Source organism: Dendrobates tinctorius, unplaced genomic scaffold, assembly GCF_039654945.1.
Source record: "Dendrobates tinctorius isolate UK_male_01 unplaced genomic scaffold, ASM3965494v1 ptg000388l, whole genome shotgun sequence".
Taxonomy (NCBI): Eukaryota; Metazoa; Chordata; class Amphibia; order Anura; family Dendrobatidae; genus Dendrobates; species Dendrobates tinctorius.
This window is the reverse complement of record NW_027362054.1, coordinates 6,295,981-6,320,125: the sequence shown is the minus strand read 5'-3', so window position 1 is coordinate 6,320,125 and position 24,145 is coordinate 6,295,981. Positions and strand designations below refer to the sequence as shown.

At 42.8% G+C, this 24,145-nt stretch overlaps 1 protein-coding gene across 1 annotated transcript; it reads right to left on the bottom strand.

Moving 5' to 3' along the window:
• Nucleotides 1–3,919: 3,919 nt before the first annotated feature.
• Nucleotides 3,920–23,941, bottom strand: DNAJC22 (DnaJ heat shock protein family (Hsp40) member C22). Its single transcript, XM_073563404.1, has 2 exons — nt 22,954–23,941; nt 3,920–4,278 (listed from the first exon to the last, which is right to left on the bottom strand). The coding sequence occupies exons 1-2, from the start codon at nt 23,791–23,793 to the stop codon at nt 4,093–4,095; spliced, it is 1,026 nt and encodes a 341-aa protein (XP_073419505.1). The 5' UTR covers nt 23,794–23,941; the 3' UTR covers nt 3,920–4,092.
• Between the last annotated feature and the right edge of the window lie 204 nt (nt 23,942–24,145).

The following is a 24,145-nucleotide window of genomic DNA, read 5'->3' as shown; positions in this document are numbered from 1 at the left end:
AGAAGCAGTCACAACCTCCAAAAAAGCCTCCAAAACTGACCAGCAAACAGAATAAAGCAAGTGTGAACATAATTTTCTAACCAAAGGATACAGCAGTACTCTGCATGCGCTGAGATGTATGCTAACGTTAAGGATAACACTTGCTTTATTCTGTTAGGCGGTGTTGGTAATTTTACTGTAGTATACTATTACCTCCATATTTGACTGAGCACTCCTCCCGTTAGCCTAATACTGTTTTAATTAGTGCTACTTGCTACCTGCCCTTTATATTTTTAGGCTTTTGTCCTGGGTGAGACATGTTTAATAAATATTAGGTTTAGGGTCCCATTGAAGAATGTTTCGCCTTGTCATGACTGGTGGGCATACTTGAATTGGCCAATGTGTGCATTAAGTACCTTCATTTTATAAGTATATTTTCTATAGCAGTAATTAGTAGTGTGCAGTTAATAGCAGCAGACCATGCGGTCACTATAACACTATGCCTGGCATCTCACTTTCAATGATATCCGTACTATACTGTACTGTAGGGCAAACGTGCTCTGTTTAACGGGAGGTGGGGCCATCATAACATGTGGAGAGCTTTGGGGGCCATGTGAGGTAAATTATGCTGTGTGAGGGGGTGCTGTGAGGGTTATAAAATGAAGTGTATCATAGTTATTAAGGTTGAAGGGAGACTTTAAGTCCATCTAGTTCAACCCATATCCTATCCTAACTTGCCCTAACATGTTGATCCAGAGGAAGGCAAAAAAAACCCCATGTGGCAAACAGTAAGCTTCAAAGTGGGGAAAAAAAAACCTTCCCGACTCCATATACGGCAATCAGACTAGCTCCCTGGATCAACGCAATATTAAGGAAACTAGTGTATATACCCTGTAATATTATACTTTTCAAGAAAAGCATCCAGTCCCTTCTTACATTTTAGTAGGGAATCACTCATTACAACATCATATGGCAGAGAGTTCCATAGTCTCACTGCTCGTACAGTAAAGAATCCGCGTCTGTGAGTATGCTTAAACCTTCTTTCCTCCAGACGTAGAGGATGCCCCCTTGTCTCCGTCACAGGTCTAAGAGTAAAAAGCTCATTAGAAAGGTCTTTGTACTGTCCCCGCATATATTTATACATTGTAATGAGATCACCCCTAAGCCTTCGATTTTTCAAACTAAATAACCCCAAATGTAATAACCTGTCTTGGTATTGCAGACCCCCTAGTTCCCTAATAACCTTGGTCGCTCTTCTCTGCACCCGCTCCAGTTCAGCTATGTCTTTCTTATACACCGGAGACCAGAACTGTACGCAGTATTCTAAGTGTGGTCGCACTAGTGACTTGTATAGAGGTAAAATTATGTTCTCCTCATGAGCATCTATGCCTCTTTTATTGCATCCCATTATTTTATTTGCCTTTGCAGCAGCTGCCTGACACTGGCAACTAAATGTGAGTTTGTCGTCCACCCATACACCCAGGTCTTTTTCAGTGACAGTTTTGCCCAGTGTTTTACAATTAAGCACATAATTATATGTCTTTTTCGTTCTACCCAAGTGCATGACATTACATTTATCCCAAATAAAGCTCATTTGCCATTTATCAGCCCAAGCTTCTAGTTTACATAAATCCTCCTGTAATATAAAATTGTCCTCCTCTGTATTGATTACCCTGCAGAGTTTAGTGTCATCTGCAAAAATTGAAATTCTACTCTCTATGCCCCCTACATCGTCATTAATAAATATATTAAAAAGAAGCGGGCCCAATACTGACCCCTGTGGTACCTCACTGCTAACCGTGACCGAGTCCGAGTGTGCTCCATTAATAACCACCCTTTGTTTCCTATCCCTGAGCAAGCTCTATAGGGGTCATTATACTGTGTGGAAGGTTGTGTGGGGGGTCATTTTACTGTGTGTGTGGGATGCTTTGGGGGCTATTATACTGTTTGTAGGCCGGTTTGGAACGATTACACTGTGTAGGGGCCATTATACTGTTTGGAGAGCTGTGCGGGATCCATTCTACTGTGTGAAGGCAATTATACTGTGTGAAGGGCAGTATGAAGCCATTATCCTGAGTGGGGGATAATTATATTGCGCAGAGGGCCTTTATAGTGTGTGGAGGGCTGTGTGTGATCAATTATACTGTGTGTGGACCAATTATACTATGGGAAGGTCCGTGTGGGGGTCCAAATGCAGTGTAGAGGACTATGTAGAGTCTAATATACTGTGTGGCAGGCTGTGCAAGGGACATTATACTGTCTAGAGGGCTGCAGAGAGCCATGATATTGTGTTTTGGGACTGTGCGAACCATCATACTGCTTTTGTGACTGTGGGTGCTATCATACTGTGTTGTGGGACTGATCATAATGTGCTTTGGTCACTGCAGGACTCATAATGTTAACTAACCACCAACAAGTGAAGATATGTGAAAATATCACCACCAAGAGTATAATCCTTATAATAAACTTATTAATGTACAATACCAATGAATAACATCAGAACTACAAAGTACTAAATAACCAGGGACACAGTGTCACCATAAATACAGCCACTTAAAAAATAACTGAGAACTCCTTAATGAACATAGCAGCAAGATAATCTAATTCATTAAATATAATGTGCAAATAAATAGCAGCAAAAATTCATATGGCCATAAAGTGCTAGTGCAAATCAAAGCCACTAATACAAGAGGGCTATACCATAAAAAAGAGTCAAAGACATAATAAATAAAGTGCGAAATGCAATGCTCCACTGCCCTTCATGATTGTCTAACTATAGCGGTGACTAAAAGCCAAAGTGAACCACTAGCAAAGGAGTAAAAATTACTTACAAGAATGGAAATAGCAGGTGACTGGAGACACGCTGTCCCTGCCGCCCCAATGCACGTTTCGTCAAGACCAAGATCAAGTCTCTCATTGGCCAGTTTTCATTTAAATAGCCGGAACCCCTTCTCCAACACACGCCTCCTGAGGAAGTCTTGACGAAACATGCGTTGGGGCTGCAGAGACAGTGTGTCTCTAGTCAGCTCCTATTTCCATTCTTGTAAGTAATTTTTACTCCTTTGCTTGCGGTTCATTTTGGCTTTTAGTCACCGCTGTAATTAGCCAATCATGAAGGGCAGTGGAGCATTGCACTTTGCACTTTATATATTATGTCTCTCTGACTCTTTTTTATGGTATAGCACTCTTGTATTAGTGGCTTTGATTTGCACTAGCACTTTATGGCCATATGAATTTTTGCTGCTATTTGTTTGCACATTATATTTAATGAGTTAGATTATCTTGCTGCTATGTTCATTAAGGAGTTCTCTGTTATTTTTTAAGTGGCTGTATTTATGGTAATACTATGTCCCTGGTTATTTAGTACTTTGTAGTTCTGATGTTATTCATTGGTATTGTACATTAATAAATGTATTTTTATAAGGATTATTCTCTTGGTAGTGATATTTTTACATACCTTCACTTGTTGTTGTTTAGTTAACATTTTTTTTTGAGTTTCTATGTCCTGAATAATTGTTGGTCATTTTTTGTGATAAAAGGACTCATAATGTGTGTAGGGGAACATCCCTGTATTGGAGCACTATGGGGACACCATATTGTGCATGTAGAGGCATTCACTTCATGGGTATCATACTGTGTTTGGTGGGAAATGTTGGTGGCATCATACGTTATGCAGTGATTGGAAACTATAAATGGCTAAATGGCAAGTAGAGAGCAAATTAAAACAACCATGCCTTCTTCCCAGAGTAGAGAAAAATATCACTGTTCCGGATGCCAGTCCTGCACAAGAAGTTGGACCTAGAAGATGGATGTTGGTGATAGTATAGCATTTAGTGGTGCTCTGCTGCAGTTCCTCGCAGACTGAGGCTTTGCAGGAGAATTACCAGAAGGACCTTCATTCCTTCCAACTCTTGATTAGTGGACACTAAAGAACTTAGACTAAGTTCATATAAATTTTATTTAGTAGGTAATTTGACTGGTTATCACATTAATTTATACATTATAAGCTACCATATGTAGAACATGATATCTATGCAGTGCCAGCTGTTAGGACACACTACATTTCTACCTTTCTACAGCTAGTGAGTACTTTTCTTTTTCCTTGAACATTTCTTATTGTTTTCGATTCTTCATTTTCCAAAGATGAGCGAGAGTCTCATAAGCTGCCTGTATTTCAATAAAATGCTTTTCAGCCTCTCTAGGACGGTGCTGATTGTGGTCAGGGTGCCAAATCTTTACAAGGTCTCGATAATTGTGATTTATTTCTTCCATTGTGGAATCAGAGCTCACTTTGAGAATCTAGAAGAAAAGCAGAAAAAAAGCTTAAAAGGATACTGTATGTACAAATTATGGATTTACACTTTTCATTGTTGCTCCAGCTTTATTTAATAGATATGACACAAAGCAATGTTTGCTGAATATTCCGACTTTGAGAAATATAAACTTCAAACAAATTAAATTATTTTAATTGACGCAAAACATTTTTCCACATCAAGTGTAGGAAATGTTGGAATTGCAGGCAAAAAAAACCCTATTCAGCTTCTAAGACAGTCAGAATTCTTTGAACCATTGACTAATGATAAACTCTATTGTGCATCAAGCTCAGGCTGTATCATTAATAATAATAATAATAATCTTTATTTATATAGCGCCAACATATTCCGCAGCGCTTTACAGTTTAACAGTTTCAAAACACAAGTCATAAGTAACAACATTAACAATACACTAATTAAAGCAAAATAAGACGAAATAAGATGACCCTGCTCGTGAGAGCTTACAATCTACAATGAGGTGGGGGAGATACAGAGTACAGGGGTGTATTTACAATGGTGTATTTATAATGATGGTCCAGCCATCTTGAGGGAGTGAAAGATGGATGGAGATAGTGAATGGGTTACACACGCACGCTTACACATAGAATGACTTTGATTAGTGAACGTGATAAGCCGCTCTGAACAAATGTGTTTTGAGGGAGTGCCTAAAACTGTGCAAATTGTGGTTAGTCCTAATTTCTTGGGGTAGAGCATTCCAGAGGATAGGAGCAGCACGGGAGAAGTCTTGGAGTCGGGAGTGGGAGGTACGGATTAGTACAGAGGTTAGTCGAAAGTCGTTTGCAGAGCGCAGCGATCGGCTAGGCCGATAGACAGAAATGAGGGAGGAGATGTAGGGGGGTGCCGCACTGTGGAGAGCTTTGTGGGTGAGAACAAGTAATTTGAATTGGATCCTATAATGAATGGGCAGCCAGTGTAATGACTGACGAAGAGCGGACACGTCCAAGTACCGATTAGCCAGATGGACAACCCTGGCTGCTGCATTAAGTATGGACTGGAGAGGAGATAGTTGAGTGACAGGGAGGCCAATTAATAGAGCATTGCAGTAATCCAGCCGGGAGTGGATCAATGCTACAGTGAGGGTTTTTGTCGTTTCCATGGTGAGAAAAGGGCGGATTCTAGAGATGTTCTTTAGGTGTAAGCGGCAAGAGTGGGCAAGAGATTGTATATGTGTCAAACATAACACCCAGACAGCGCGCCTGCTGCAGGGTTTTATTGAAGTGCCACACATGGAGAGGGAAATGTCAGATTTAGGGAGGTTAGTAGACTGCGGGAGCAGAAGAATTTCAGTTTTGGAGAGGTTGAGTTTCAGATAGAGTGGACATGATATTGGAGACTGCGGACAGGCAGTCACTGGCGTTCTGTAGTACAGAGGGGGTAAGGTCGGGGAATGACGTGTATAGTTGTGTGTCATCAGCATAAAGATGGTATTGAAAGCCAAATCTGCTGATGGTCTGTCCAATTGGGGCTGTGTAGAGAGAGAAGAGAAGGGGGCCAAGGACTGAGCCCAGATGTACCCCGACAGCAAGAGGAAGAGGAGATGAAGTGGAGCCAGAGAACAAAACACTGAAGGAGCAGTCAGAGAGCTAGGATGAGAGCCAGGAGACAGCAGTGTCCTTAATGCCTAGTGACTGGAGCCTAGAGAGGAGGAGATGGTGGTCAACAGTATCGAAAGCTGCAGATAGGTCAAGAAGAATGAGCAGAGAGTGGTGACCATTACGTTTTGCTGTCAGAAGGTCATTGGTCACTTTGATGAGTGCAGTTTCAGTCGAATGTAGGGGGCGGAAGCCGGACTGTGAAGGGTCTAGAAGGGAGTGAGTGGAGAGGTAACAGGTAAGACGAGAGTAGACAAGGCGCTCCAAAAGTTTAGAGATGAAGGGGAGATTGGAGACTGGTCTGTAGTTGTTTGTGCAGGATGGGTCGAGAGCGGCTTTCTTTAGTAATGGAGTAACGATGGCGTGTTTGAAGGAGGATGGGAAAATGCCCGAGGAGAGGGAGAGATTAAAGATTGTAGTTAGGTGGGTTGTGACGACTGGAGAGAGAGACTGGAGGAGATGTGAGGGAATGGGATCGGTAGTGCATGTAGTCGGACGAGAAGAAGAGAGGAGTCTGGAGACTTCTTCTGTGATGGGATCAAATGTGGAAAGTGAGCCAGGGGAGATGCAGGAAGGGATGGGAGTCACAGCACTTGGTGGTTGGGAGCAGATTTCCTGACGGATATTATCTATTTTTTCTGTAAAGTGGGAGGCCAGGTCATCAGCACAAATGTCTGTGATAGGGGCTTGTGCTTTTGGCCTGAGGAGGGAGTGAAAAGTGTCAAAAAGTTTCTTGGGGTTGTTGGCTAGTGAGGAGATCAGGGTGGTGAAGTAGGTCTGTTTGGCAAGGTGAAGGGCAGCGTTATAGGTTCTTAACATAAATCTGAAGTGGATGAAGTCTTCTGGTGTGTGGGTTTTTCTCCATAGGCGTTCAGCACTCCTAGAGCATCGCTGGAGAAGTATAGTTTGCGATGTGAGCCAAGGCTGTTTTGCTCTGTGCTTGGAGGTTCTGAGGGTGAGGGGAGCTACTTGGTCAAGGGTGCTTCTAAGTGTGTCATTGCAGTGATGAACAGCCAGATTAGGACAGGAAGAAGAGGAGATTGGGGACAGTGATGAGTGTAGGGAGTCTGAAAGTGTCTGAGGGTTAATGACTTGTAGATTTCTGACTGTGTGGTAGGTAGGAGTGAGCTGGGGTGGGCAAGGATTTGTGAGCGTGAAGGAGAGAATGTTGTGGTCAGAGAGTGGAAGCGGTGAGTTATTTAGGTGGGAGATTGAGCAGAGCCGGACAAAGACCAGATCAAGGGTGTTACCGTCCTTGTGTGTCTCAGAGGTTGAAAGCTGTGAGAGGCCTAGAGAGGTGGTTAGTGATAGAAGCTGGGATGCAGATGTGGAAGTAGGGCTGTTAATGGGGATGTTGAAGTCTCCCAGGATAAGGGTTGGAAGTTCTGAGGACATGAAGTGCGGCAGCCAGGCTGAAAAGTGTTCAAAGAAGTGGGTGGGTGAGCCTGGGGGCCGGTATATGACCGCTACCCTGAGGGAGAGGGGATGAAAGAGCCTGATGGTGTGGACCTCAAAAGAAGGGAATAAGAGTGATGGAACTGGGGGGATGACCTGGAAGGTGCATTGTGGGGATAGGAGTATGCCGACTCCACCACCATGACTGTTTGTTGGTCTCGGGGAGTGGGAGAATTGTAAGCCACCGTAGGAAATGGCAGCAGGAGAAGCAGTGTCAGAATCCTGAATCCAGGTTTCAGTGAGGGCCAACAGATTAAGAGAGTTGTTCAGAAAGTAGTTGTGTAGGAAAGGAAGCTTGTTACAAGCAGACCGTGGATTTCAGAGGGCACAATTAAAAGATTGAGATGAGGGAGTGCAAGTAATATTAATAAGATTATTATGGTTTCGATATGAGGTAGGGTAGGGGTTGAGGTTGGGGGATGGGGGACCAGGGTTGGGGGAGATGTCACCTGAAATCAGTAGGATTAGGAAGAAAAAGAGCAAATAGTTGTTGGAATTGTAGGTAGTTTTTTTCTGCGATGTGTTTGGGCAAGATGGGCTGAGGTTTCTCAGGAAGGTGAGGAGTGCATGGGAGCTGTACATGGGAGAGGGTAGTATAGAGGGGCTGATGTGTATGAGTCGTGAAGGAGGGGGATAGGGTGGTGAATATGGATGGTAAAGGAACACAGGAGGATAAAAATAAAGCACATGGTTGAGGGGGAGAGCAAAGTGTGGGTTACCTGACTCCTGCCCTGACTAACTGCCATGTATAACTGCCGTTTTCATGATGCTTAGCTTCTGTGATGCTTTGCTTATGGGATGCTTGCGTGCTGCACCCCACACTGCATGCTTCCCCTTAGCAACTACTACATATATAGGCCATTGACCCTAGGCTGCTTTACTACTATATAGAATATACGTATATAAGAATGACATACTCGGCAAACAAATCGGCCAATTTGTGTGTGCCCATCAGCTACAACAAGGCAATCTTTGATGGGACCCTACCCTTTTTAATAGACATGTCTCTCCCGAAGCCAAAAAACTAATAGCAAAGCCACAAAAGAAGACTAAAGCATCCAAAAATTCAAATTACACAGCAGAAAAAAGGGCAAAAAAGGGCAGCATCGCTTACCTGCCCAGATTTTAGAACAAATGCACAAATGCCTGCAAATGTAAGGAACAGATAGGATCCAGCAATAATTAAAAACAATTAATGCCAACAAAAATACATATGGTGCACTAAAGTCTCATAAAACCCATAATCTTTATTGAAATAATCAAAATAAAACACACAATCTAATATATAAAGCTCAATGTGTGTGTGTATGTTTGTATGTATGTATGTGTGGCGCCCCTGAGGCTCAGTCGCCACAGAGGTACTGCACCTTCTCCTAAGGTGTGGTGCCCCACCATCTGGGTAAGTTGGGAACTCCTTTCCACCCTCCAACACTCGCACCCCACACAACAGGGTAGTTCTGCACAACCACATTGCGGCTCAGAGCTTAGAGAGTAGTGGTTCTGGTGGTTCCCTGCTTGGAACACTGGATGTGTTGGGAGGTGGGTGGAGTTTAGATCCATCTAAAAGGTTGGGAAGGTTTAGAATTACAGGTTAGTCCCTTAGGGGGTTCAGTCTGACAGAAGATCGGCAGAGTAGGAAGTCACTCAGTGAGGAGTGAGGATCCCTTGAAGAAGGGATGGAGGAAGGAGTGCTGCAGCTGCCTCAGTGACCTGAGCCAGCTGGCACGGGAAAGGAAGGAAGGTGGAAAGACGTAGAACTGTAACCTAAGCATCCATAGTAAGGAGAGTCAAGTACGGAACGAAGGAGTAGAGAACAGAGAGGAGACGTGGGTTGGAAGAGGAACCCTACCTATAGGTTCTCAGCGCAAGGCTTATGGTTCTGCAGCAGACACCGATGGAGTAGTTGGCTGTAAATGCATTACTCCCATCCAAGACTTGAGGCACAACAGCAACACAGATAGAGAGCCGGGAGTGAGGCGTCTACGAAGCAGGCTACTAAGTACTGGAGTTCTTCACACCACAAGGCGCATTGGCGGAATCGTTCAGGAAGGTACATGTTGGCGGAGTGTTGGAGAGGAGAGCCCTGACTTGTCCGGGAGGTTGGTTGAGTCTTTGCCCCGGAGGACACGGCACGGAGGCAGGCACCAGTGTGTACCACGAACTGTGAGTAAAGCTTTGAAACTGCAGCTCTGGTGTCCATTCATTTGTGCGCTAACACCTTCAGCACCGCTACATCTGGGTACCAGCATCCATACCATCCTGCGCCTCTCCTCACCCAGAGCACCTACACTGCCCTGGGACTACAGCTCCACCTCTGGGGAGCTACACCATCTTTGCTGCACCACACCATCAGTCCCAGCGGATCTGCATGCAGCGTCGGCTTAACACCTCCCTTGCCGAACACCACAGGTGGTGTCACGAACTATTCACATAAACTACATTAAAAACCACCATTGATTTGGGTGCCCAGGGCCACGGACCGGGTCACCGCTGCCGCGACACATCCCCCTAACAGCGGCCCGGTACCGAGTACTCCACAGCCCTGGGAGGGCGACCCATATGTGTGTATGTCGGGGATTGGCATCTGCACCGTCGCAGCTACAGCCACAAAATTTTGCACAGTCACACGTCTGCACCCCGAGAGCGTCATAGGCTATGTTGTGAGGCAAAATTTTAACCCTGCACGTTCCAATTCACCAAACAATTTTGCCCCTATGTACATAATGGGGAAAAAGTGTATGTATGTATGTGTGTATGTCCGGGATTGGCATCTGCACTGTCATAGCTACAGCCATAAAATGTTGCACAGTCACACGTCTGGACCCCGAGAGCATCATAGGCTATGTTGTGAGGCGAAATTTTAACCCCGCGCGTTCCAATTCACCAAACAATTTTGCCCCTATCTACTGTAAGGTAGCGCTGTCATTCGGTTAGGGGATACTCGCTTGGCAGCCAATAAATCACATCCGGCACAGGTTTGCCATAAAAACAATCACAGTCCATGTGGTTTATTTAGGCATCATAAACTATGACCAGCAACATAAAGTTCATATTAACAGCATAGCGTCCATGACAGAGCTTCACTCTGTTATCCCTGTGGTCACACAGGTTATGCCATACGCAGGCTCTCTTAGCCCCACAGTTATATCCCCTCTCAGGGTTTACCTCATGGCTGCTTCTCCATACTGCAGACATTCATTCCCTCCAGGGAACTATCAGGCACGTGCAGCCATTAAACAGCGTTCACTTGCTGTCAGGAAGACAGCCCCATTTCTCTCAGACGGGACCTTCCAAAATGGACCAACCAGGACCCAGCATTCACTCCATTTGACCTACCCTGGCCATCCTATATGGTCTGTAGCCACGCCCACCGGGTCACATGGCTGTGACCTCATCATAGGTCCTTCAACCACTCATGCACACTTTATAATGGCGTTCTTAAACACACCCCCTGGGTGGGTTTGTAGGTAACTGGTTCTGCCCATCTCACCAGTTACCTGGAGAATTCCCAAACACATTGAAACAGCACCTCAGCAGTATCACTGCTGATCAACACACACACAAGTCTCCATCCCAAGGCCACCCACCTTGAGATACATAATGGTCATTCAGTATTCTGCCACTCATCCTCTCTCCTGGGACATCCACACAGCGCCCTCTAGCGGACATAGTGGTCACTACACCACACTACATAATGGGCAAAAAGTGAAAGGAAAAGTGTTGGAGGCAAATTGACAGCTGCCAGATGTGAACAAGGGGGACTTAAAGAATGAGAGTGATGGTGCCAAAAAGTATATACCGTACAGTTGCTAAGGTGGGGCCCTGACATGGGATACTCACCGCACACGGGGATATGAACACACACACAAAATGCGCCACACACTACCACGTACTTCAACACATATACCACCCTCAGCACACATTTCACCACACATACACCAACCTCGCCACATAAAAGTCGAAACACAAAAGTCGACACTCAAAACTCGCCACGCTGTCCCAGAGCTGTTTAAAAGATGAAAAATGAGCTGTGATTGGTTGCTATCAGCAACAGTTTTTTTGTAGATAGTTGTGGTAACTGATGCCTATAATTCTTATCATTACTATGGTGTTATCGTCCTTCTGTAAAGCTGGAAATAACACAATTTATTACCGTGCCAACACAGACCACACTCTGACACAAACTGCATAGGGAGCCCAGTATCACACAGGATAGGACTAGCTACATGGCTCAGCAGTCAATATCACACAGGATAGGATTAGATACACAGCTCAGCAGTCAGTATCACACAGGAGAGGATTAGACACATGGCTCAGCAGGCAGTATCACACAGGATAGGATTAGATACATGGCTCAGCAGTCAGTATCACACAGGATAGGATTAGATACACAGCTCAGCAGTCAGTATCACACAAGAGAGGATTAGACACATGGCTCAGCAGTCAGTATCACACAGGATAGGGTTAGATACACAGCTCAGCAGTCAGTATCACACAGGATAGGGTTAGATACACAGCTCAGCAGTCAGTATCACACAGGATAGGGTTAGATACACAGCTCAGCAGTAAGTATCACACAGGATAGGATTAGATATACAGCTCAGCAGTCAGTATCACACAGGATAGGATTAGATACACAGCTCAGCACACAGTATCACACAGAATAGTATTAGATACATGGCTCAGCAGTCAGTAACACACATGATAGGATTAGGTACTTGGCTCAGCAGTCAGTATCACACAAGATAGGGTTAGATACACGGCTCAGCAGATGGTATCACACAAGATAGGATTAGAGACACTGCTCAGCAGTCAGTATCACACAGGATAGGATTAGATACATGGCTGAGCAGTCAGTAAACCACGATAGGATTAGATACACAGCTCAGCAGAAAGTATCACACAGAAGAGGATTAGGTACACAGCTCAGCAGAAATTATCACACAGGATAGGGTTAGATACACAGCTCAGAAACAGGATGTGCCAAAGGAGAGGACATCTTCATTCCAAGAATTCCACTCATTCCATCTGATTTGTTTTTTGATTTTAAACGCCTCCAGTTTCCAGTTCAACTGCTATTTGCAATGTCCATTAACAATGCTCAGGGACAGTCCTTGAAAGTAGTAGGAATCGATTTAAGTAGTAGGGATCGATTTGCAATCTCTATGCTTTTCTCATGGTCAACTTTACGTGATCTGTTCAAGAGTTGGAACTGCCAAAAATCTGTTGATCTTTGCACCGAAAGGAAAAACCAAAAATGTTGTTTATGAAAAGGCTCTTGAATGAGTTGAAAATAAAATACTATCAATACTCGGGTAATCGTTTAGTTAATTTGTGTTGCAAATCTGTAGTGTTGAATATATGATGTGAAATTGTTTTATGTGCAATATAATCATTATAATTTGTTATAACTAACCACAGTTGGTTACTATGCCCAGGCAACGCCGGGCTCTTCAGTTAGTTATAGATAAAAAGCAGAGTAACGCAATGATGGACCACATGCACCCAAAAGTAAGTGCCCTGTAGGATATCTAATATCTGATGTACAGAGACTGCTGTCCAGTAGCTATAAAGTATATCCCAGCAGAGAAAGAAATATTTAAGGTCCACAGGACCACATGCCAAACAGTTCTGTTCATCATAAGATGTAATTGCTTTCTTATTGCTTACCTTAAATATTTCTTTGGTCTGATATGCATAAAAACTAACCTATTTTCATCAGTGTTTTTGATCTGATTTTCATCACAGTGTTACAGTTTGCTCAGTGTCAATTTTCATCAGTTTCATTTTCCTAAGCTTCTCCTATCAATCAGTGATTTCTGAAATTTTCGCAGAACCATAGCCTTGGATTGGAGCAGGGGTGGACAATTAATTTTCCTGAGGAGCCACATGAGAGACTGTGACTTTTGGGAAGGCCGAACCAATAGGCTGAAATTAATTCTGCTCAATATTAATATCAATATATTATAATTATTATAGTATTGATAATAATATTAATTGTATCACTTACTAATGAGCATAAGTATTCTGACATCCCCGAGTACAGCCCCTTCTGCATATTGTATGAGACCCCCCACAGCCCCTTATATACTGCAAGAACCCCACACAGCCTCCCCCATATGTGGCATGAGCCCTCACAAAGCCTCCCCATATACAGCCTGAGACCCACACAGCCTCCCTATATATCTTGCATGAGCCCAAGACAGCCTCCTTATATATACTGCATGAAGCCTCCATATATACTGCATGACTCCCAGACAGCCTCCCTATATACTGCATGAGCCCCATACAGTCTCCCCATATACTGCATGAGCCCCATACAGCCTCCCATATACTGCATGCAGCCCCCACAGACTCCTCATATACTGCCAGAAGCCCCCACAGCCTTTTCCTATACTGCCTGAGGCCCCGACAGCCTCCCATATACTGCATGAGGCCCCCCACAGACTCCCCATGAAATTTCAAAGTTGAAAAATTGTGAAATTTTTAACATTTTTGCCAAATTTCCGTTTTTTTCACAAATAAACGCAATTAATATCAAAGAAGTTTTACCACTATCATAAAGTGCAATATAGAAGAAAAAGACGCGCACTCTTGCTATTTAGATAGGTGCTGACTGAGCGTGGAAAATCCACAAGCAATAGTCACTAGACAGACAGTCGCACTCAAAAATGACTTGGTCTTATTGAAGAATCTTTGTGATTTTTGTAATTTTTATTTTTTATTTTTCAATTCAAGAAATAGTGTAACACCGTGAGGTCACCGCAGTTCCCTGCTTCCCACAAGCCACCAACCCCTAACTGGGACTCTGAAAATAATTTTCCTATCTCCCACTCTGAAACTTCTATTTGAGTATGGTTTGAAAAAGACCTATGATTAGGTCGAAACATAACCATATGCATTTCTGGGATTTATAGCGGTGTTACACTATTTGTTGAATTGAAAAATAAAAAATAAAAATTACAAAAATCACAAAGATTCTTCAATAAGACCAAGTCATTTTTGAGTGCGACTATCTATCTAGTGAATAAAGTACAATATGTCATGAGAAAACATTGTCAGAATCACCGGGATCCATGGAAGCGTTCCAGAGTTCTTAACTCATAAAGAGACAGTGGTCAGAATTGTAAAAATTGGCCTGGTCATTAACATGCAAAACACCCTTGGGGGTAAAGAGGTTACTTTGTTGAGGCAGTAGGCCAGTCTGAAGAAATGTATTTTTAGGGCACGCTTAAAGCTGTGGGTATGTGGGTATTGGGGATTAATCGAATTATCCTGGGTAGTGCATTCCAAAAAATAGATGCAGCACCTGAGAAGTCTTGGAGACGGTAGAGGGAGGTTCTGATTTTTGAGGATATTAACTTCAGGTCATTAGCAGAATGGAGGGCACGGATAGGGTGGTAGACTGAGATGAGGGAGGAGATGCAGGATGGTGCTGAACCATGGAGTGCTTCGTGGGCAAGGGTGATAAGTTTATATTGAATTCTGGAGTGGATGGGTAACCAGTAAAATGACTGGCACAAGCTAGAGGCATTGGTGTAACAATTGGTAAGGAATATGATCCTGGCTGCTGCATTCAAGACAGATTGGAGAGGGGAGAGTATGGTTAGAGGAAGACCGATTAGTAGAGAGTTTCAATAGTCCAGACGAGAATGAATAATAAGTGCAACAGTAAGAGTTTTTGAAGAATTGAAAGTAAGAAAAGATTGAGTTCTAGAAATGTTTTTGAGATGCAGATAACAAGAACGGGCCAGTGATCGGATATGGGGGGTGAATGAAAGCTGTGAATCAAGTATAACCCCAAGACAGCGGGCATGTTGCTGGGGAGTAATGATAGAACCACGCATAAAAATGGCAATGTCGGGCATAGGTAGGTTAGTTTAGGGAGGAAACACAAGGAGTTCAGTTTTTGACAGGTTCAATTTCAGATAGAGGGAGGACATGATGTTGGAGACAGCGGTAAGACAATCACTGGTGTTTTGTAATAATGCAGGCATGATGTTAGGAGCAGAGGTGTTTAATTACGTGTCACCAGCATAGAGATAGTACTGGAAACCAAATCTACTGATTGTCCAATAGAGTCAGTATACAAGGAGAAGAGGATGATGCCTAGGACTGATCCTTGAGGAACCCCAACAGTAAAGGGAAGATGAGAGGAGGAGGAGCCAGCGAAAGATACAGTGAAGGAGTGGTCAGAGAGGTAGGAGGAGAACCAGGAGAGAACGGTGTCCTTGAGGCCAATGGAGCAGAGCATAGTGAGGAGGAGCTGATGATCCACAGTGTCGAATGCTGCAGAGAGATCCAAAAGAATTAGTATGGAGTAGTGACCATTAGATTTAGCTGTTAGTAGATCATTAGAGACTTTAGTGAGGGCAGGTTCAGTAGAGTGCAAAGAGCGTAAACCAGATTGAAGAAGGTCGGGAAGAGAGTTATCTGAGAGATAACGGATAAGATGGGAGTGGACCAAGCGTTCCAGGAGATTAGAGATGAAGGGAAGATTAGAGACAGGTCTATAGTTAGCAGCACAGTTTTGATCGAGGGATGGTTTTTTTAAGTAATGGATGTATGAAGGCATGCTTAAATGAGGAGGGAAAGATACCGGAAGAAAGAGAGAGGTTTAATATTTTTGTTAGGTGAGTGGTGACAGCTGCGGAAATGGACTGGAGGAGATTTGATGGAATAGGGTCGCTGGTCCAAGTAGTAGGGCAAAAAGATGCAAGGAGCCTGATTACTTCTTCTGTGACTGGTTCATGGCAGTGCATGGTATGAGGGATTGGGAAAAATTTCCTGTCTGATATGGTCAATTTTTTCTTTGAAATAATTAGCCAGATCGTCAGCGTGGAGATCCATGGTTAGGGCCTACACTCTTGGGTTGAGTAGAGAATGAAAAGTGTCAAAGAGACGTTTAGGGTTATTGGATATTGAGGTGATGAGGGTGTTGAAATAGGTTTGTTTGGAGAGGTGAAGAGTAGTGTTGTATGTTTTAAGAATAAACTTATAATGGATCAAATCTTCGGGCAGAAGATGTGGGAGAATTCTTTTACACCCGATCAAGGTCATGACTAGACAGTATTATCTATGGAGTGTAAAAAGTGGTGAGGTGATATGACATAACAACCCTGACTCTAGTGCAAGATTGGTCCTGTAATAGTGCCTCAGTCAAAAATTGACAAACTTGCAGATACTCGGATTTCATCAGCTCACTCAACCAGACGTGTTTGAATCCAATTCTCATTAGACATGTGCAGAGCACGGATCACTGTCGAGTTCATACCAGCTGACTCCCAGGTAAAAATGCAAATCACTCAATTGTCCAGCTTATGCAAATATTGAATGAAGGAGATGAAAATAGAATAAAAATCTTGTCCTTTATTAGTGCATGATATCGTGCTTGTTCTAATGATGTTGAATTCAATCAGGAGTAGTGTTGAGCATTCCGATACCGCAAGTATCGGGTATCGGCCGATACTTGCTGTATCGGAATTCCGATACCGACTTCCGATATTTTTTCAATATCGGAATTCGGCATCGGAATCGGAAGTTCAAAGTTGATTGACGGCCTGACGTCATCATGATGCGCGGTATGTGCGCATCATGATGCGCCGTCATTTCGGGCCTTCCGGGGGTCTCTGCCGGCCTGCCGGGGGGCTGTGTGGACTGCCCGGGGTCGGTACCGGCCTGCCGGGGGGCTGTGCCGGCCTGCCGGTGGTCTGTGCACCCTGTGGGGGTCTGTACCGGCCTGCCGGGGGGCTGTGCCGGCCTGCCGGTGGTCTGTGCACCCTGTGGGGGTCTGTACCGGCCTGCCGGGGGGCTGTGCCGGCCTGCCGGTGGTCTGTGCACCCTGTGGGGGTCTGTACCGGCCTGCCGGGGGGCTGTGCCGGCCTGCCGGGGGGCTGTGCTGATGTCCGGGGGTCTGTGCAAGCATCGTCCGATGGGACTACAAGTCCCATCTGGCGATGCCTGCTACCATGACAGTGATTGACACATTAGCCAATGATGGGACAGTAGTAGTCCCATCATCCGGCTAATGTGTTAAATGTTAAAAAAAAAAAAAAAAAAAAATACTACATACATACTACATGCTACATACATACTACATATATACTACATGCATGCTACATACATACTACATGCTACATACATACTACATATATACTACATGCATGCTACATACATACTACATGCTACATACATACTACATATATACTACATGCATGCTACATACATACTACATGCTACATATATACTACATATATACTACATACATGCTACATACATGCTGCATGCTACATACATACTACATACATACTACATACATACTACATACATACTACATGCATGCTACATACATACTACATACATACATACTACATGCATGCTACATACATACTACATGCATGCTACATACATACTACATGCTACATACATACCACATACATACTACATACATACTACATGCTACATACATACTACATATATACTACATGCATGCTACATACATACTACATGCATGCTACATGCATGCTACATACATACTACATGCTACATACATACCACATACATACTACATACATACTACATACATACTACATGCTACATAAATACTACATATATACTACATGCATGCTACATACATACTACATGCTACATACATACCACATACATACTACATACATGCTACATGCTACATACATACTACATACATACTACATGCTACATACATACCACATACATACCACATACATACTACATACATACTACATACATACTACATGCTACATACATACTACATATATACTACATGCATGCTACATACATACTACATGCTACATACATACCACATACATACTACATACATGCTACATACTACATACATACTACATGCATGCTACATGCATACTACATGCATGCTACATACATACTACATGCATGCTACATACATACTACATGCATGCTACATGCATGCTACATACATACTACATGCTACATACATACCACATACATACTACATACATACTACATACATGCTACATGCTACATACATACTACATATATACTACATGCATGCTACATACATACTACATATATACTACATGCATGCTACATACATACTGCATGCTACATGCATGCTACATACATACTACATACATACTACATGCTACATACATACCACATATATACTACATACATACATACAATACATTCATACAATACATACATAGACATACAGTACATATAACATAGAGTAACATACTTACCAATACTTGTCACATTGTTCCCCGAAGCCATTGTCTTTTCCGGAATAAATATTAACATAACAAACCACAAAAATACTCACCCACGATCCGAAGCAGTCCACGAGTGTGTCCCACGACGATCTTGGGTAGAGAACTGCAGCATCAGATGATGCTGCCGTTCTCTACGGGCTGCAGGAATCCAATGACGGAAGGTAGGTATCCTTCCGCACTGTATTCCTCCGCCACTTAAAAAAAAAAAAGTCCCTAGTCTCACTTTATGCCATTGCTGTGTGGGAATTTCCCACGCAGCAATGGCATAAAGTGAGACTAGGGACTTTTTTTTTTTTTAAGTGGCGGAGGAATACAGTGCGGAAGGATACCTACCTTCCGTCATTGGATTCCTGCAGCCCGTAGAGAACGGCAGCATCATCTGATGCTGCAGTTCTCTACCCAAGATCGTCGTGGGACACACTCGTGGACTGCTTCGGATCGTGGGTGAGTATTTTTGTGGTTTGTTATGTTAATATTTATTCCGGAAAAGACAATGGCTTCGGGGAACAATGTGACAAGTATTGGTAAGTATGTTACTCTATGTTATATGTACTGTATGTCTATGTATGTATTGTATGAATGTATTGTATGTATGTAGTATATATGTGGTATGTATGTAGCATGTAGTATGTATGTAGTATGTATGTAGCATGCATGTAGCATGCAGTATGTATGTAGCATGCATGTAGTATGTATGTAGCATGTATGTAGTATGTATGTGGTATGTATGTAGTATGTATGTAGTATGTATGTAGCATGCATGTAGTATGTATGTAGTATGCATGTAGTATGCATGTAGTATGTATGTAGTATGTATGTAGTATGTATGTGGTATGTATGTAGCATGTAGTATGTATGTAGCATGCATGTAGCATGCATGTAGTATGTATGTAGTATGTATGTAGTATGTATGTAGTATGTATGTAGCATGCAGTATGTATGTAGCATGCATGTAGCATGTATGTAGCATGTATGTAGTATGTATGTAGTATGTATGTAGTATGTATGTAGCATGCAGTATGTATGTAGTATGTATGTAGTATATATGTAGTATGTATGTAGCATGTAGTATGTATGTAGCATGCATGTAGTATGTATGTAGTATTTTTTTTTTTTTTTTTAACATTTAACACATTAGCCGGATGATGGGACTACTACTGTCCCATCATTGGCTAATGTGTCAATCACTGTCATGGTAGCAGGCATCGCCCGATGGGACTTGTAGTCCCATCGGACGATGCCTGCACAGACCCCCGAAGCCTGCACAGACCACCGCAAGGCCGGCACAGCCCCCCGGCAGGCCGGCACAGCCCCCCGGAGCCTGCACAGACCACCGGCAGGCCGGCACAGCCCCCCAGCAGGCCTGCACAGCCCACCGGAGCCTGCACAGACCACCGGCAGGCCGGCACAGCCCACCGGAGCCTGCACAGACCACCGGCAGGCCGGCACAGCCCCCCGGCAGGCCGGCACAGACCACCGGAGCCTGCACAGACCCCCTGGCAGGCCGGCACAGCCCCCCGAAAGGCCCGTACAGACCCCAGAGAGGCTGTACAAGGCAAAAACAGGGTTTTTCTTATTCCGATACCGGAAGTCCCATAGACTTGAATGGGACTTCCGGTATCGGAATCGGCGATACCGATACTTTTTTTAAAGATCGGCCGATCCATTCCGATCCGATACTTTGAAGTATCGGACGGTATCGCTCAACTCTAATCAGGAGTGCAAAGTAATTTCAAGGCGATTCAAGCAGCGAGGTTATTCACAGGCATGTGTGAACAGGGCTAGAAATATAGCACGCAGTAGAAATAGAGAACAATGCTTAATGGATTGCTGTATATATGACGCTCAATCACAAGTTGTTTTTTCTACACCATTTTCCATTGAATATGCTCAAATAGTTAATATAATAAAACAGCATCTTCCAGTTTTGAGGCAGGATAAAAAACTAACAACATTTTAGATAATGGAGTGTGTTTTGTAGCCAAAAAATCCAAGACTTTAGCCAACATGTCACCCAGTTTATATGTGGGATCAAATAATTTAGAAAAAAGAACTGGTTAGAAAGTATGGGTAACTACAAATGTGGCATGAGTAGATGTGGATTATGTCAATATATGCAAAAGACCACTAAATTTAGAGCAAAAGATGCACAACATGAATATACTATCAAATTTTTTGCTAATTGCAATTCCAGATCTGTAATATATTTGGTTTCTTGTCAGGCATGTAATGTGCAATATGTGGGATCGACCACATGCAAATTAAAGCAGAGGATTACAGATCATGTATCAGGAGCTACTACGAGCAATAGCAATGATAAACGCTCTTTGTCAGGAGTGTCTAGACACTTTAAGGAGGTTCATGCCGGTAATATGACTTCTATGAGAGTAACTGCCAATGAACAAGTAAAGAGGGCAATGAGAGGAGGGGATACAGTGTCTACTATCGAGCCAGAGAGGCAGCTTGGACCTTAAAATGAGATACTTGTTTCCCCAAAGGGATGAATTATAAAACAAATCAGATGTATTTTTATTAAACAATGTTTTCATGTAAAATGTAATAAAGATATGTGGTTTACGCATATTTATTCATATGTATTTTCATGTATTTATATATATTGTTGAAGGGTATTGTTGTATTTCTACTATTTGTATTTGCAATATTGTGTATGGATAAAACATTTGTATAACATTCAGGTTGGGCTGGGTATGTGACTTCTTCCATCGGGTATTCAGGTGTTTGGTATATGGTTAATTGACATGTATTGTGATTGGTTGTAGCCTTACATTATGTGTCTTTATATATTGTGTTGTAACATTTTTTTTTATGCTATGACTAAGGGCAGTATTGCCTGAAACGCGTCAGCTTGTTTTTATGATGCACTAATAAAGGACAAGATTTTTATTCTATTTTCATCTCCTCCATTCAATATTTGCATGAGCTGGACAAGTGAGTGATTTTCAAAAATTGACAAACCCCTAGTCCATGCTGGCCTCAAGGCCTCAGGGCTAGGTATATGTTATGAATAGCACGGCGCTGAACAAGCCATTTACAACTTTCTGGAAGAGGGGTTAACAGATGGAGCTTTGCCAGATGCTGATCAATTTTCATGTGGTTTGTGTTCCAGATTATCTTCTTGCTATGCCATTCAGTTCATCGACCTTTCTTAAAAAAAGCAGTAACTCTCTTTGCTCTGTGGAAGATTTATTATCATATTTAAAAATGATTTAATGACATCATGAATTTTCTATAGATAGAATAGGAAGTGCTCAAAGTTACCAGAACATTGACCATTGAGGTAAAGATTCCCCTGGTCCAGGCAGTCATCTTTATATACTTTAGTAGAATGGCACCAGACAAATGCTCCACCACCTCCTTGGCCAATTCAGATTGGTAATTCTTCAAATAATATCAGTTTTGCTCAATCATCCACACTCCGTGATGACTTTTCTTAAGAGCAGGTTTTGACAACCGTTTTCTCTCCATCAGAGAAAAAGGGTCCACTTATGCTAATCGGAATTTGATCAGAGCTTGATGAGAAGGATCAGATTTTCTCGGAGGTGGAGAGAATACAAAAAGTTTCTCCATTTTGTCAGTCTGTGAAAATCGTACCACTCTCGAATGTCATCTGACTGCGCTCCAATTTTTTCATGGATCCATAGACACAAAGGGGCGATTACTATCCGATTCTCGGAGGAAATCATAGAATAGAATAAGATGGTACGAATGCAATCGGTCAAAACTACGGTTACCACTCGTTCAATGTAAATGGTTATCTGCCCTTGCCCTTAGCCTGTTATAGGCACATTTTATTTGGTTTAGATATGTGATAGCTTTTCAGAGTTCTGTCTCAGACATTGACATGTATTCCCACCCAACTGTGCACTTTTTTTTTTTAATTTTCTGTCTTGATGCTTTGATGTCTTCTTTGACGTATTTTTCTGCTTTCCAAATTTTGTATGCTATTTTGTGTAAGGCTGACTGGTAACAACCAATGCCATTTTCTATATTCTTTATTGGATTTCCATTATAGCAAGAAATTTATAATTCACAGTTTCAATTAATAACTGGGGCCATAAGTTTTTTCAAGCCCTCTCTTTTTTTAATTGCAGACTATTTGCACTTTTTTGCCCTTGTGCTGATGTTTGTTTTAAAAATGCAATTGACAAGGTTTTCTTATTCTATTTTTTTTCTGAATAGCATATTGTGATAAAACATATTGAAATAAAAGAATGACATTTATAGGAAATTATTCTATAAAACATGGTTTATAGTAAATATTGATAAAATATGGTCATTTCTTACCTTACAGGCCATGTCTTCTTTTTCATTCTGGAAACTAGCCACAAACTCATAAATTTTTTCCCATTCTTTAAAGTAATGATCATGGAAACCTCCTCCTGTGAAAAGCCCCCAGACCCTGTATGGCAGTAAGAGAATTCTTTCCATCAAGGCACTCAGGCTGGGGAAAAAGCTCAACCAATCAAGCAAGGACCCAATACATCCAGCCACATAGCTAACAGTGCGGCTTGTGTTAATAAGAGCACTATAAGCCAGTGGGCCAGTAAAGGCCAGGTAGGCCAGCCCAAGGCGGTATAGACGTAAGCTGAGATTTTCATCCTTCTGTTGCTGTCGCCGATACTGCCGGTGTTGTTGAGAGGTGATGCTTGCAGTGAGACTTATTGGGATCATGGAGATGGCACGACCATAAAATATTGGAGATGTCAGGAAAGCAGCTATCAATGTGTTCTTCAGGTTTGAGGATTGCTCCCCTACACTTGCCACAAGATGAACACCCAAACCAACAGCAAGTGGCAGGGCAAGCACATAGTAACTGGTAAGGGACGATAATCCAATAGCTGCCACTAGACCAAAATAAATGCCGATTGTGATCTGCGCCATCAAACGAATAGAGCTTGCAGGTGGTGTGCGTTCCTTAATTTTGTTTGCTTTATTGTCTTGTTTATTTGCTTGGGACACAAGTCCTGGAATCTTCCAAAAGTCCCACATCCATACCATTCCAAAACCTCCCAAAGTAAGCATCAAAAGCAAGGCATGAGAGTCCCTGCCCAAGTAAATATGGTGTAATCCAAGTGGACCACCTATGGCCCAAAGGCCAAATGTTACTATAAGCCGTTTCCCCATTGTATAAGAGTACAGGTCACCAGGTCACCTGTGGAGAACAGGTTCTTCTAGACATGTTGTTTAGTGCAGGAGAAGAGATGTCGATCGTCCACATGGGAAGCTTTGCAGTGTCACATGCTGAATTGCTTTACGCAGGCATGTACACAGACTTTGCTCTTGTCGGCACCAACGTACAATATTATCTCAGGGAGCATTTGTCCCAAAGGTCACAGCCATAACATGGAATAACTGGCTCCACCTTCATACTCACTAGATAAGTCACTGCACAGAGCCAGGAGAGAATTGCCAAATACATAAAAAGCTTGTTATCGGTGATTAATAGCACTTTTTGGATTGAGAAACAACTTTATCT

Excerpts from the sequence above, each read along its gene's own strand:
- DNAJC22 (XM_073563404.1), bottom strand. The coding sequence starts at position 23,793 with ATGGGGAAACGGCTTATAGTAACATTTGGCCTTTGGGCCATAGGTGGT. Across the intron at positions 4,279-22,953 it reads AAGAAGACATGGCCTGTAAG|ATTCTCAAAGTGAGCTCTGA; the intron begins GTAAGAAATGAC and ends CTTTTCTTCTAG.